Source organism: Mustela nivalis, assembly GCF_964662115.1.
Source record: "Mustela nivalis genome assembly, chromosome: 17".
NCBI classification, from domain to species: Eukaryota; Metazoa; Chordata; class Mammalia; order Carnivora; family Mustelidae; genus Mustela; species Mustela nivalis.
The window spans coordinates 46,762,240-46,779,029 of record NC_139036.1 but is presented as its reverse complement, the minus strand read 5'-3'; the positions used below and the strand labels follow the sequence as shown (position 1 = coordinate 46,779,029).

The window sequence follows — 16,790 nt, the reverse complement described above, 5'->3', positions numbered from 1 at the left end:
GAGGGGAGGGGTGCCTGGGTGACTCAGTGGGTTGAGCCTCTTCCTTCAGTTCATCATCATCTCAGGGTCCTGGGATCGAGCCCCACATCAGGCTCTCTGCTCAGTGGGGAGCCTGCTTCCCCCTCTCTCTCTGCAAGCTGTTCTGCCTACTTGTGATCTCTTGCTCTCTGTCAAATAAAAAAAAAAAAATCTTAAAAAAAGAAAGAAAGAAAGAAAAGAAAAGAAAAGAGAAAAGAAAAGAAAAGAAAAGAAAAGAAAAGAAAAGAAAAGAAAAGAAAAGAAAAGAAAAAAAGAAAAAGAAAAAGAAATACAAGAGGGGCTTAGCCTGTTGAGCTTCCGCCTCTTGATTTTGGCTCAGGTCATGGTCCCAGGATCCTGAGATTGAGCCCCGAGTCTGGTTCTATGTTCAGCAGGGAGTCTGCTTGAGGTTCCCTCTCTCTCTCATTAAAACTAATCAATAAATAAAATCTTAAAAAAAATTACAAGATGTGACAGTGAGCAGAACTACGCAAGATTTCTGCAGGTATGTCAAACCATACCATCTGCCCCAGTACCACATGTAAACTATTTCTCTAGACATAGTTTTCTCATTACACTTACCTTTTTAAGATGACCTAATCTGAGTTTGAAGATTTCTTCTTGTTCATGGTATTCTGCTAATGTTAACCTGGAAGATAATGGCATAAATCCCAGTAAATTATTTAAAATCATAATGTGCCCTATTAGAGATACCAAGGCAAGGTATATCCAGTCTATTAAAATAACTAGAAGATTATCTTGCAATCCCTTGACAGGAGAAAACTTCTGTGATTTATCAGATATGACATGAAGGACTAGAAATCCAGAAGACTAATTTGTAAAAAATGAGAATAAATAAATAAGCTATATTTTTACGTTATTTATGAATTGAGTCTCGTCCATACAATCTCATGAAAATCCATTGGGAAAGGCTGCCAAAAATTATATGCTTAGGTTTTTTTTTTTTTTTTGGAGGGAAAATAATAAGCCAATGGATTTGATTATTTCTGATAAGTCTTAGATGGTGCTACTATAATAGTAAGAAGAATGACATAGTGGAAGAGTCCAGGATTTGGAGTCCCAGGTCTAGGGTCCAAAGTGCCACTCAGGCCACTGGCCATGTGACCCTGGACAATCAACTTAGTTTTTAAAAATGCAGCAAACAATGATCCCTATCTAACAAAGCTGCTGTGCCTATTAAATGAGAAGGTGAAATACTCCATCGATTGTGAAAAGGTATTTAAACACAACTCCCTAAGGGCTGACATGATGAGCGAGCACTAATTCTGTGTTCCATTTACCCCAATCGCACCCTTACATCTTAAGAATGAGCACTTAAGAAGCGACAGCTTACTCCTTCAACTTCACTCTCTTCATGCTCTAGAAGTACATACATATATTCAGAGTTTCAGATAACACTATTTAGATATATCCTAAACTGCAGGAGAAAGAAGACACAGCTATGCTATTAACCAGTCAGGGCCACAAAACAGTCTTGAGGTCTCACTAAAACAATAAAGAAGAATAACAAAAAGAAGTGTATCCACTAGGGCTGTGACACCCATCTCTTCATGGTGGCAGACATACTTACATCCATTAATCCATATCCCACCAGTAAAGAAGGGAGCAATGAAAAATCACAGTTAGGGATTCTCCCCGCCTGAAATAGGTTATTGAGCAGGAATGATAATGTGACTCAGTCTCAGGCTCCAGAGGAATGTTTTTGGCTTCTGGCCAAAGGAATGAGCCAAGTCACAGATACTCTAATTAAAAACTGGACTGAAAGCTTTCCAGCTTGGATCTGACACAGGACTCCAGATGGCAACTGCTTACTGACACACTACTGGCCTGGACTGAATTCTAATTATTGTTCTATGGCTAGGAAACAGCCTACGCCTTCTATTACTTCTAAGCCAATGGTCCTATGCACGAGCATCTGACAATTTTCAAGTAATACTGGAGGGGGAGTCCCTCCACAAAATAAATATAGGAATGACAGCAAAGGAAGACAATGACCAGATTAATGTGTACAACACTTGCCCAGAAACTTTTAAATTTGGGCTCCTACTTGGACTTTCTGAAGGGAAATATTTTAAATTTTAGAATCTAGTTTTAAAATATTTAAAGAATGAAGATGTTTCCCAAGTTTATTCACTGTATTCTTATCACTATATTCAATGTAATTATTAGTTTATTCATCTGTTCATTTCCCCTAAATAAACCATGAAGCTCCTAAGGCCAGGGCTGTATCCTCTGGCTCTGTACGCCTAGTTTCCAGAACGGGGCCGACTGTAAGCACTTAACACAGATTCATTAAATGAATGTCAAGGAAAAGGCTCCCCAACACATCAGGTATGTACTAAGTGAGTACAGGCATTAAGCCATCTTTCTCACTGGAATGGGCTATCATGGGCTTTTAACAATGGTGTAATTCAAATATTATTATACTTGAGGTGGATTATGGCTTATTATGTTTTTGAAAACTGATATAAAAACATAAAGGCAAAAGACATATTTTAAATAAGTAATGTTTAATTAATAAGTAATAATACAGGTAATCCCCACAAGATGGTACTAGTATACGAAAACCCAAATCGCACATAAGCAACTATTATCATTTGACTACCATGATGACATCACATTTGTTACAAGAGTGGCCAAAGACCATGATGACAAGTTAAGGGACACTATTTCTCCTCCTCAATCAAAAATACCTAAGTAAGATCAGAACTAAGAAAATAAATTAATTTTCCATGGTTTTTATATATAAATTGTTGAGTAAATCCATTAATGTAACTAAAAAGAAAGCTAATGCTCTAGAAATCCCCATAATTTTTCATTTTGTCCAGTGGCACTCAACGGGCGGGACATCAGTATTTTGGGGGAGAGTGTGGTTATCTCACAGCTCATGTGAATAAAGAACATACGTTTCATTTTCAGCTCCGTTGGTCTTGCTTTTCCTCTGTTTCTGCTCGTTGGTTGCTGGAGGGGCCTGTCCCATGGCAGGAGGTTTCCGCTTTGCTAACATTTTCCGTTGTCTTTCTATCTCTTCCCTTTGTGAATTTATCCTTTCCTGTTGCCTGTAGATACAAAAGATGTTGCACAGAAGAAAGTAAATAAAATTATAACATGGCTGTAGAATAAACACAAATATCTTGGTACCTATAGATCTGACAGACTTCAGAAGAAATAAGTCACTTTAAAACAAGTAGAGAATTGATTTTAACTTTAGGTTGGAAGAGTCCAACAACTGACGACAGAAAGATTTTTTTGGGTAGGAGTCTGTGCTTTAAGACAGAAATCATGATTATTCTCAGACCAGGAAAGTAGGTAGGAACAATATCCAATTTCCACTATGACCTTATTTTCCGACTCAAGGTGGAATTTACTTTCATTTTTTAAAAAAGATTTATTTATTTGTCAAAGAGAGAGAGAGAGAGAGAGAGAGAACAAGAGAGTACATGCAGAGGGAGCTGCAGAGGGGGAAGGAGAAGCAGGCTCCCCACTGAGCCAGGAGCCTGATGTGGGACCTGATCCCAGGACCCTTAACTGACTGAGCACCCAGGAGCCCCTAAACTAAGTTTTTCAAAATCAAATACATTCAGAGAAAGCATAATGAGGCCTTGCAACTCATAAAAACCTAGGGAATGGGACATAAAATGAATTCATAAAAAACATATAAAGATTCTTCAGATATCTACCACCGCCACCATTAGAGGATTTCCTAGTAAGAAGTCAGAATTTTCTATAATAAGCCCATTTGCAAATTAGGACTCAGGGACTCAGTAAAAATACCAATACAAGAAAACCACTTTCTTTCATGTATGCCTAACAGATATTAAGGTTTGGAGACCTGACATATTAAAAATACACCAAGATTTGGGACTAACCATTTAAAAGACTAAAATCTTTAAATAACCTACCCTAGTTGAGAATTAAATGCTAGCTCCCTTCTCCTTCTCTCTTTACTATGTTTCTCCTACCTCCTTTCCTTGATCCCACCTTCATTTCTGCAGAATAATGGAATCTAAGTTTCTAACCTATTTTCAAATGAAATCTCTTCAACCCTCTTCCCTGAACACTGTAGTACTGGGCCTCTTGGCCTTCCCTATACTCCACGTATTTTTCTAGGAAGAATGGCAACCAGAAGAACCAGACTATATTCCATGGTGGATGCCCATAGTTTACGCTCCCATTATCTGTAAGAACAATACTGTAAGCAAGATTAACCTAATCCAAGCACTGTAAATTAAAAATCCATTCATCTGATAATACAATCCCATTGGGATCAGAATGAGCTGGTCACTAACATCAATTTAACAACAGAACGGAAATCAGAGAGTTTTCTGTTAGTCTGAAAAAGAACTTTTTACTATCACTAAAGATATGCCTCCCAACCAAAATAGATGTATATGGCTTGAAAGAATTCTGGACTGAGACTAGAATCCTCAGGTAAAATCAAAATCATCCTCTGACTCAGTGAATGTCTTCAAGGATCTCAGAACAGTCTCTCAAGAGGAGTTTCCCAATCAAAAAACTGGTAAAGTATCTTTTGCTCCTTTTCTGTCTTTTCACGGATATCAGTGCGAGGCACAGTGAACTCTCTGGAGATAACATACAACACATAGTTTAAACTATAAACTACAGTGGGCTAGTGGAGAGCCACATATTTTTGTCTTTGAAGACCAGCTGCTTTGGAAGATGGAGATTTTTAGCAGTCACCTTTATTAAGCATAAAATAAAACTAATTTACTCTTGGTTCTAGTCAAGAATCCAAAAATTTGATCTTCGGAGACCCACCAAGAAAGGGGCCCACAGCCATCATATATATAAAGCATAAAGACAGGGTACAATGATGCTAAAACTTGGGGAAATCGTAAACCACATATTCTAAGAACGAGAGCACTTGCTGTAATGTGAAAATGGATGCGCCAGGGATCACGATTACATACAAAAATGATTCCTACATTAATTCTTGATGTTCCTGAAAGGATTTAGCTACTTCCACCTGCAAATAAAAATCTAAAGATAGTTCCATCAGTGATACTTCATTTAGGGTTTATTTTGGGAGTGAAGTTGGGAATTGTATCAGTAAACTGTAACTTCTCTTAGAAAAAAAACATGTCTTATCAAGCCTCCAATACTTATGACGGTGCCTTTCAGGAATGATCCTTAAATATTTCTTGCACTGCATCAATTTAAGAGAATGACTGCCACTCATCACCTATGGAAAGACTACTTCCACTATCTTTTACAGAGGTGTTGATGAGCTGATAAATCCATCTCACTCTCAAATCTAAATAACCCTATTTAAAAAGCCATTATTACCTCTAAGAGAAAACAAGACAATCAGCCTTAGGCACCACTACAGGCTGAAATAGGTCTCCTAAAAAGACATGTTAAAGTTCTAATCCCCATGACTTCAGATTACAACCTTTGGAGGTAGGGTCATCGAAGAACTTATTAGTTAAAATGAGGTCAGACCCGAGTGGGGTAGGTCCTTTAATTCAGTATGACTGGTGTCCATACAAAGGGAGAGAAGACACAGAGACACACAGGGAAACACTGTGCGAAGATGGAGGCAGAGATCAAAGCCATGCTCCCCCAAGCCACAGAATGCCAAAGAATGATCCTCCCTAGAGGCTTTGGAGGAAGTACGGTCTTTCAACACCTCAGGTTTGGGTTTCCCACCTGAACTGTGAGAGACTAAGTTTATACTGTTTCAAACTGCCTAATTTATGGTATTTTGTTACAGTAACTCTAAGAATTGAATACAGGCACCTTCAACAGAAAACTAAATTCCAGACTCCAACCATACTGTACATAGCCAGTGAGAGAGGTATTAAAAAACAAATGCACATTATTTTTAGACATCATTTTAACCAAACTATTTATCATGGAGTTACTTATACACAGAGAATAATCATTTATGAAGATATCAAATATAGCCTTTACAACGGAAGAATTTCAACTTCTGCATTAAAACTGAAAAGGAATTAATTTATTAAAGTGAAACTCTAGAAAATAAAATACCTCTAATTAGTAGACACTAGCCAGAAACAGTTTCACAAGAAAAGTGATGGGTATTCTTTAATTTACAGGACCTAAAACTATGAACAAAAAAATGCTATCCACTTGGGAGGAACAATCCCTAGTTAAGGATCTCATTTAGACAGTCCCAATTGCTCTCATGGCTCTATAGCAAAGTCACCGTTTTATATTCTGTGTAATTTCCAGAACCTTCTGGGCCTCAGGGACTTGCTTAGAGTATAGAGATAAAATACTGCTATCAGCTAAAACTGTGAGCACTTCTTTAAAAAAAAAAAAAAGGCAATTACATTTTATATCTCTATACAAGCACACTATCATTTTCAGTCCAAGTCTTCTGACATTTTAGAGACCACCATTAAAAAGTAACCACTGTCAAAGACTGGCAGGAGGCACCATCACATCTGGGACTTGGTCTGAGCACTAGGTGGCTTTGGCCAGTACTGCGGATGTATCTTCGGGTCCCATTCTAATGAAACTGGATGGTGTGCCACTTTCAGGGCAATCTGCATGACCTGGTCAGGGGGTCATGCCACAGTACAGCAGCCATTTCCACCACCCTGGTGCCTTTTTGCTCTCGCCAGCAACCTTTGCTTAGCACTTGGAAGAGATGTCGTGCTGAGCCTCTGGCACTCGCCCAACTTGAAAGGCTTTGTTTTTCTTCCTGGGTACTACATCTCTGACTCAAGGGCCAGCCTCTTACAACACCCAAATTACACATACTCAAGGTACTCGTGTGAGGCAAAGACATACCTAAGCCAAAGGGAGGTTATGCAGCACATATAAAACACTGACTGCTAACGTGCAATCCAAAGGTATTATTAGTAAGATCAATATCTGTACTTTATTTCAGATACAAATTTGTTATTTCTTTAAGTTTCATTACTATTAAAGGAGTTCCACACTCTCCACTCACTCACTGCTCAGTAAGTTACTTCAAGAAGGAAAAAAGGAAAAGCAGTCTATGGAACCCTCCAATTCATGGTGACCTCCAGATCAAAAGTCTAAGAGCCCATGATTAAAAACACAATGCCCTTCCCCCTAGTCTCAGAGGAAAATAATCTAACGAATAAAGGTAAATAAGTTAGATATACCAAAAGGTATTATAACCTAAAGATACATATTTTTTTTAAGTCCAGAGCTAGTATTTGCTATTTACATAGTTGAAATATTAGGATCTTAAATGTCAATTCTCTCCTTGAAGTAAATACTTCAATGTTGCAAACGAAAGTTATGATAAAGTTAAAGAATGCTTAAGATTCCAAATTGCTGGGGCGCCTGGGTGGCTCAGTGGGTTAAGCCTCAGCCTTTGGCTCAGGTCATGATCTCATGGTCCTGGGATCGAGCTCCCCCATCAGGCTCTTTGCTCGGTAGGGAGCCTGCTTCCCCCGCCCCCCCACCCTTCCAGCCTCTCTGCCTACTTGTGTTCTCTCTCTGTGCCAAATAAATAAAATCTTTAAAAAGATTCCAAATCGTTGACAGTCGCACACTGTGGCTGGCCCCCAGCCTGACCACTGGCTTAGCCCCTGCCTTTGAGGGAGCCACTATCAAATGACAGGAAACAGTCTCCTTAAAGGGCCTCAGGAGCATATCTTGTAATGTTCTTCTTGGGTTTTATTTTGTTTTATACCTAACTCAGGACATTCTTTCTTAGGTCCTTGCCCATTTCATTTATCTGTGGGCCCAGAATCAATATGCTTACTGACTCCCCATGAAAATCCATTATATAAGTTAAAGTCAAGTTCTACATTTTTCTTCCTTAACTTCAGCAATTGCTATTTTTCTTTTTTTTAATTTTATTTATTACTTTGAGAGAGAGAGAGAGAGAGACAAAGAGAGAGGGAGAGGAGGAGGGAGCCTGATGCGGTGCTCAATCCTGGGACTCTACTGTCATAACCTAAGCAGAAGGCAGACATTTCACCCTAAGCCACGCGGGCGCCCCCAATTCTGATTCTTTTAGACTTTAATGTAGAACGCATTTACTATTTCTCTGATGACTTATGTCATTTTTTTCCAGGACTTCCCCTCATTCCCTACATTTCTTTACACATGTAGGAACTAAAGCTGAATGAAAAGAGGACTAACACAACTAGAATTTTTTTTTTTTTAAGATTTATCTATTTATTTGAAAGGGAGAGAGGGAAAGCACAGAGGCTAAGTGACAGGGAGAAGCAGACTCCCCGCTGAGCAGAGAGCCTGACGTGGGGCTCCATCCCAGGACTCCAGCACCATGACCTGAGCCAAAGGCAGATGCTTAACCGACTGAGCTACCCAGGTGCCCCCACAACTATTCTTTTTACTGACTACAATAACAGAAAACTTAAAGCAACTTTTCAACTTTAACTTTTCAACTTAATCACTGCAGTTCACTTACTTGATAAGGTTCTGGAAAGCGTAACCATCTGTCCATTGTTCAGTAAAAGAGGCCCCATGTCGAACGGTGGTAAAGTGTCCCAATCTCAAGCGGTCTTGCATGCTTTTATCTCTACACGCCATCTTCTCTTGTTTTGACTTGGAAAAAGGACAAATAGAAAAGAACTGTATTCTCCGATGAGAACTCAGGGCATGGTGTTTACACTCCACACTATAGTGATCAAAGTTTAGTACAACTGGCTGACCTTATGTGGTCTTTAGGAAGTACCCTAAAACTTTAAATAAATTCTCTGTATTAATAAAGAAAAGAGGTTTCCTTTCTATAAAATTAATGAATTAGAGGCTGAATCAACGTTCTCCTCAGTATCTCTGACACCAATAAGATAACCCACCTCCCTTTTATCAGTGTTCCCTGCCTTTTTAACAGCGTTCTCAAGATTAATCACAATCTGATGGAAACCTTTAGCCTGTAATAATTTATTTCATTAGCAGTACTGCCATTTTTCAACAGAAAATAAATATGTACTAGAGATATAATTTAAAAAAAAACTTGTAAGAAATAGTTACTAAAAACTACTACAGTCACAACTAATCAATTACTATAATAAAAAAAACAGCCAATTAAAGTAGTCACATTCAAGTATATGTCAACTTAATTTGTATTAAAGCACAAAAAAGCACTTAATTATCGCATTACTAGATACGTGTTACTCCAAATACCATCTCTAAAATGGAAATGTAACTACTGCTAAGCATTTGCAACAGTAATAGGATATGCAATCCAAATGACAGGATGAATGGAAGAATGCAGGAGAGCGACACCACAAATAAATTCAACTCGGCCAAGCAGTCCCTGCTCAATCATCACATGCCAAGCAAGGCACAACCAAAAACAATCCCCCCAGTTATCATTCTGGATGCTTGCGCCAATGTTCATGCAAGAAAGAATTCTGTCAAATCGTATGACGTCTTCTCCTAAAAAGCCGTACTTCAAAGTATTTTCACCTCAGGTGAGAAAGAGCCCCAGCAATGCCACCCCCTGAGCACCCAGGGACGCGGGGTTCAGGCCACCATGACACTCACCTTTTCTATAAGGAGTTTCTTGCTCATTGTCACACATCGATTTAATCGTTCTTTATACTTCTCTAGCATCTTTTGCTGTTCGTCAATTTGTCGCCTCAAATCACAATTGGCCTTCAAGGGTAAAACATTTTTAAAATTAGCTCCAAGGAAGATAGGTGAATATAAAAGCAGTTTTTAAGGAGTCCAAACATAATTTCTTGTTGCTCAATCAAAAGCAAAATTAACGTTCAAAGAGCTAAGGGTAATTAGATTTAAAAAACAAATACTTCATTCCTTTAGTCTCTCTTCCTAAACTTACCTATTTAAGTAAGATGAATTGTTACTAAAAGTGGGCATGTTTTTCTACTGATCATGTTTTACTCCTCTCAAAAGGCAGTTATAAGTAAATCCAGTACATCACATATACCTAAACTGTCACAAAGTAAGAAACCTACAACTGAGATGTTTAAAATATATTCAAAGGTGATGAAATACTTTAGCAGCACTCACAGAAATTTACAAAGGATAATTAAATACCAAAAAATTACAGAATTAAAAAAAAAAACACAAAATGTTCTTATGGTCAATTATTCTTTGTTTTTCTATTCTTGTTTCCAACGAAAAAGGGACATGAATTTACATAAATGTTTCTTACCAGAGAAGCCAGACACACCCATGGCCGCACAAGACAGAACTAACAAACAAGATGAAAACGAGGCCCTACTTCTCAAGAATGCAAGAATGTAAATACACAGTTAATTTAGCTGTGGTCAGAATGATGGGCTAAATAGTTTGAAAAAAGTCAAACCTCCTGCAATAACAGAGAAGGGAAGAACCACTAACCCAAGTTCAATCCTGACTTGCAATTTTTTTTAAACTTATTCTTATATTAACAAAAGATCTCTACTCTTTCAGCAAATAAATGCTACTTTATAATATTGTCCTTGAGTTGTGAAAAAAAAAAAAAAAAAAGATCTGGTATTTCCCAATCATATGATGTGTTTCTGAAACAGTAAAAAGCACAAATGGAAGCTACAGCACACACAATTTTTGAGACATTACAGCTTCATTTTTAAAGTGATCACTGTACAACAGCTTCCATCTCCAATTTCTACTCATATGTATAATTTCTATCACTTCTTTGTATAAACTTCTATGGACCACTCTATCAAAGGCAAAGTACAAGTACATTTGCATAAATGTGACTAATTCACAATAAAGAATCTAAAGGGTGCCTGGCTGGCTCAGTTGGCAGAGCCTGAGCTGCCTCATCTCAGGGTTGTGAATTCGAGCCCCATGTTGGTGTAGAGATCGCTTAAAAATAAAATTAAAAAAAAAAAAAAAGAAAGAAAGAAAGAAAAAGAATCTGTAAGACAAAGACTATGTAATATTCACTAAAATTCAATCTCCTTTTGGAGGGCGAGGATTCCCTTAAAATCTATAATCAAATGTATGGAATCAATCTCTGGTAGCTTATTTAAACTTTTCAGAACTCTAAGTTCTGGCTGGCTCTGTCTACAGAGCATGTAACAACTCTTGATCTTGGGGCCATGAATTCAAGCCCCACGCTGAGTGTAGAGCTTACTTTAAAATAAATAAATAAGTAAATAAAATTAAATTAAATTTTAAGGGGCACCTGGGTGGCTCAGTCAGTTGAGGGCTGACTCCTTTCAGCTCAGGTCATGATCGCAGAGTCCTGAGACCAAGTCCCGTGTCAGGCTCCATACTGGGCATGGAGGCTGCTTAAGATTCTCTTTCTCCCCTCCCTTCCTCCCCCCACCCAACCCCTGTTCGTGGGCACACACACTTACTCTCTCAAATAAATAAATAAATAAATAATAAAATACAATAAAAAAAATTTTTTTAAGATTTTATTTATTTGATAGAGAGAGGGAAAGCACAGAGGGAAAGTGAAAGGGAGAATCAGAAACCGAGCAGAGAGCCTAATGGGGGGTTCGATCCCAGGACCCTGAGATCATGATCTCAGCCAAAGGCAGATGCTTAACTGACTGAGCCATCCAGGTGTACCAAAATACAATAAAATTTTAAGAACTCTAAATTTTTGTGGTTTTCTAGCACTACCAACTTTGTATTCAGATTTAAAACAGCACCTACCTACCTCCTGATGCAGCCTTATTCAACATCTCACCAAAATGGAAAACCCCAATGAACCACCCATGCCTGCCTAAAAGGAGACATAAGGAGCACTCATTCCCTGCATTCCCGATCAGAAACACAAATTCTAATCAACTTAAAAAATAAGGCAGCTGCCTTCAGTGTCCTCTTTTTTGACACCGCCATTCCTTTGGTATTGTTCTACAGCCAAAGACTACACCCTTCAGAAAACAAGGGAGCGGAAGGTAGGGAATGGTGAGTAAAGGGAACATACGGTTTCCTAGAAAATGAAAGCAGACGTCTTTTTAAAATTCAAAAACAGTACTAAGTCAGGATTCAAGCTGTTCATATAATCCATCTTCACAGTCAGGTGAAGAAAGATGAACCCATGATCCTTTTTCAGTCCAGCGCAGCTTCTCTGGACAAAAACCCGTCAATACTGAAATTGGGCTACGAGCTCTTTAAACCCACAATCTACCTAATTAAAATCTTGGCAATTCAAGCAGCACCCATATGAAATGAACAAAAACAGGAATAAGAGCAACCCCAAGCAAGCAGAGATGCTAACAATGAAAGATGGAAGGTAAGTACTGAGTCTAAACGTGCCTCTCCTCATGGAAAGGTAGAACAAAGGAAACAACCAGAAGAACAGACCGAAGTACAGATACTTCTGAGTGAGGAAAGTGATCAGCTTGAGAATCATGAACACGATCTCCCTGAAGAATCAAAGGAACATTTTAGAATGCAGCTTCTCATAGTCCATAAAACACAAAAAGACGTGGAGTCTATGAAGTCACAGGCAAAAACCATAAAGAATGCACAACATAGAATAAGTGAATTACATAGGGGGAAAAAGTAAACTAAAAATGTAAATAACAGAATCAAAATTGACATGAGAGAGTAAACAGCAGAAAATGTAAGGAAGATAAACTAATGTTTAATGAGATTCAGAAAAGAAGATCAATCATATTAAGTAAGACTTGAAGTGATAGAAATAAAGGGAAGAGATCCGGGATTCAAGCTAGAAACCAAGGAAGAGGCCAACTTAAGACAGAAAGAGGCAAAAATTAAGCATAACCGCACATTTCCAGAATAAAAATTTAGAGACCTATGTGTAGATGTACCCTGGCAAAATTTTTTGAAATACAAAAGTACGGGATGACGGTACTATAATCATCACAGAAAACAGACTACAGTTTGTTCCTTCGGTCACAGTCTTCTCAGAAAGAAATAGTAAATACTAAAAAAAAAAAAAAAAAAAAAAGTAAAAGGTACACACACCTATATATATATATATATATGTGTTACAATTTGGAGGTAAGAGGAGAAGCCTAACAGGTTATGACACGAAAGGAACACTTTTTACACAGGAAGATAAGAGAAAGAATTCTCAGATCTACAAGGAAATAAAAAACTTAACACTGATATATCCTTCTTGAAAAATAATTACTTAAAATGTATGCCAGTCAACTAAAAGTAAGAAGACACAAACTGTGATTTAAAAAAAAAGCCAGTGAGTTTTACATGTGTAACTAATTATTGTAAATTAGGTCATAAAACTGCTTGTAATAAGGAATTATTCTTATATAAACTATTAAAATAATTTAATAATAATCTCAAAACATCAGATGTTACTCAGACTGGGCTTATGTTTTAGATATGTGCTCAATTCCAGTTTTTATAGAGTGTGAGTCAAACACAGTACTTTTTACTGTATTTGGTAATTACAGAAACAGGTAAAATTTTCTGGAGAGAGATAATCACAAATACAGTGACTTTTATTATTTTTATTATTAAATATGACTTTCTTCAAACAGTCTTGCCCAGTAAGACTGCAAATCTGCACCCAGGTGTGTCACGGGAGCCCTGGAAGCTCCTCCAACAACATCTTCAGGGCCCCATGGAGCCAGCTGGAAAACTGTTAGTACAAATAATGATCAAACCTACACCTTTGTAAATCACTGCAGAAGATAAACTTGTTAATCAATTTTACTTATAAATCAGTAAGACTTATTTATATACGCATTTATATGTATGTATATATACAACACATACTACCAATGACTCAAAATTACTGAAGGAAATGTACCAAATGTTCTACTCAGTTAACAGAATTATGGGTGTCATATTTCTCGGTGCTCTCTAAATGTATTATAAAGAGCACAGACTCCTTTTAAAATAAAAAAACCAAGTTTTTATTAAGGAATGGGTCAGTCAGTATGCTAGCTGCATATTAAAAGTATATTTTTAAAATATCATCGTGTATTTCCTAGAAGTATCTTTTAAATTCCAGATTAGGTTATTTTTGAAGTTTTTCTTGTAAGCACAAAAACCTTTAGACAAATATTCATAAAAGACCTAAAATACAAAAAGCAGGGCTGAAAAGTACCTGTGAAATAAGTTTTAAAAATTCAAGAATATTACCAAAACTTCTCTGAACAGAAAAACAATATTTTATGTTGATTCCCACTGTTCCAGATGAAATACACTACTCCATGTATCTATTTCTCTAGTATATATTTAAATATTAAAATCCTACAACATAAGATTTCCAATTTAAAGATAGAGCTTAGAATACAGGTTTGAAAAAAAAAAAAAAAAAAAAAAAAAAAAAGAATACAGGTTTGGATCCTATTTCCTACTCAGATTCCCTCAGATTAAAGGAAAATATCCAAATGTTACTAACTTTGTTATTTGCTGACAGTAATTATGGTATGTGCATAATCCGAATATTCATAGTATCGGGGCTTGTTATAAAATCTCTTACCACATTTTAATACTTACTCTTAACAAATCATCTATTCTTCCCTCCTTCTTTTCTAAGTCAGAATTCTTACTGTTTTCTAGTGCAGATATTTTTTCTATTGTGAGGTCAGACTATACAAAGAGAAAAAAATTAAGATTAGTCTCAAAATATTACATGTCATCATACTTTTCTCATTACTCTTCCGGGGGAAAAAAGCACTTACTAATACAGATAGCCTGGAATCACATGGCTAAAGAAATTAAATCTGCTTTCCTCACCCATTCTTTAAACCTTGCATTTTGCTATACCTGCACTTCAACTCTGGTATCAAATATACGAATTCTCAAATGACTGTGCATTGAGCAATACAGAAACAAACTACTCTAGAAATGAAATTAACTTTGAATAGAAAAGGAGTTCAGAGGAGGGAGGACCCAAATCTCTAAAGAACTAACACGCCACCTAGTGGAAACAAAGAACACTCAGACGGCGAGAAATGAAGTTTTCTGAATCAGGTCTGTTCAACTGTCCAAAAGCTGATCATTCAAATAAAATTAAAATCTACTCCTGAAGGTTGTATAGCTCTTAAGATTTAAGAAATTCTCCTATATTGCCAAGCATTTTGTCTTGAAGGCAACACACTGCCAGGAGGCTTCTAGCAAACACGGTGTTCTATTTGGCTAGCTCAATACTACAGAATGGAGGATGTATCCACTATCCTTTTCAGATACTAACTTTGAATGTTCACAACATTCTCTAAATTAAAAAGAGATTCTGAAAACTATTTAAGGAGGAAATTATGTTGGTGTGCCACATGTTAAAGGAGTCAAACTAGGTCCTGTCAAATAAACAGGTAAAAGAAATCAATAAACTACTTTCATAAAGTAGGGAATTAACATTCACTGAACTGTATTCTAAGCACTGTCCTTATAAGCATTTTGTATACATTGTCTGAGAGAACTAGAATCAACCACATTCTACAGACGATTTGTATTCAAGAACTGAGGCCCCAAAAAACAGTGTTAGTTGCAGAGCCAGAATTCAAACTCAGGCCTATAGGATAGTATCCAAAGCAAGTGCTCTTTCCTCAATACCATGCTACAGTACAAGCATTTCTCTGCAACACATTAGAATGGTAAAGAAACACCTCAAAAAGTTAAAGCACCTTCCAAAAGACTTTAATACTCAAAAGGCAAGTTCTGAGTATAATACACAAAAATAATGAGGTAAAGTCGGAGAAATCAAGGAAAGACAAAGAGAGGACTCACAGACTGTATTATGTGGTTAGCATTTATTCCTAAGCACATCTTTTCCTCTGTGTATTGACCACTGACCTACCTGGGTCTGTCTGTGCTGGATGGAGATCTGTTTTTGGGAGCTGCCGGAATGCTCTGTGTTGCCCGATCCCGTAGAGGAGGGACTATTTTGCTGAGCCTGTAATAAAGGTATATCAACCAATCACTAGAAAGTTTTGCATCTTTCTCCACAGACATTTGTTGTTTCGTTTTTTTAGATTATTTTTTTTAAAAAAATATTCTCTATATCCAATGCGGGGCTTGAACTCACAAACCTGGGATCAAGAAGCACTTGTTCCACCAACTGAGCCAGCTAGGCATCCCCCTCCACAAACATGCGTAGGAATGCAAACAAAACGAATTCCTTCTGATAGAAGTCGGGAGTCAGGGCCATGCAGCCAAGATGAAAGTGAAACAATTTAAATGAGAAGCAAGGTTTAACATGATAGCATGGATCATGTCCCTGTAGATAGTCTGAAGTATCAAATGTTCCCAAGTGAATTTTTAAATATGTAAATTAGAGAAAATTAAAAGTTATTCCTGTAATAACATGTCCTTTTCACTTCTACGGCAATGTGCTTTTGTCAGAAAAGGCTGGCAAAGCATCCAATGCACAGGGGATGCCTGGGACTCTGGGAAGAACGAGCTGCGAACTACTCTTCAGAATAATCTTCTAAATCCACAGACATTATCCATGAGCACACACTGATCCAAAAATCCAGGATGATTTCCAATATTGTCACTTGCTGAGTGTAACTTTCATACACAAGTGACAGGGCATTCTAAGACATTTTAAAATTCAGAAAACTTAACTCTTTTTTTTTTTTTAAAGATTTTATTTGACACAGCGCAAGAGAGCAGAAGCAGAGGGAGCAATTGAGGGAGAGGGAGAGAGGGAGAGGGAGAAGCAGGGAACCCAACGTGGGGCTTGATCCCTGGACCTGAGATCATGACCTGAGACGAAGGCAAATGCTTAACCAACTGAGCAACCCAGGTACCCCAAGGAGCCTTAAGTCTTAATATAATTCAACTATTTAGGAATATATAATCATACTCCCAAAAGTCCTTCTACTTTTTTAAGATTTTATTTATTTGAGAGAGAGAGAGAGACAGAGAATGATGGGAGTAGGGGA

The 16,790-nt window shown here is 37.3% G+C and overlaps 1 protein-coding gene across 10 annotated transcripts in view; it reads right to left on the bottom strand.

Annotated features, from left to right (window-relative positions):
- The window catches only part of TLK2 (tousled like kinase 2), a 114,770-nt gene that overhangs the window by 27,977 nt on the left and 70,003 nt on the right, over positions 1 to 16,790 (bottom strand). For all 10 annotated transcript variants that reach the window (XM_082706558.1, XM_082706560.1, XM_082706559.1 and 7 more), the window contains 6 exons: positions 15,701 to 15,796; positions 14,401 to 14,493; positions 9,523 to 9,633; positions 8,441 to 8,577; positions 2,946 to 3,098; positions 601 to 667 (listed from right to left, as the gene is read on the bottom strand). In XM_082706558.1, the coding sequence (XP_082562684.1) occupies positions 601 to 667; positions 2,946 to 3,098; positions 8,441 to 8,577; positions 9,523 to 9,633; positions 14,401 to 14,493; positions 15,701 to 15,796 (657 nt within the window). The remainder of the gene's footprint in view (positions 1 to 600; positions 668 to 2,945; positions 3,099 to 8,440; positions 8,578 to 9,522; positions 9,634 to 14,400; positions 14,494 to 15,700; positions 15,797 to 16,790) is intronic.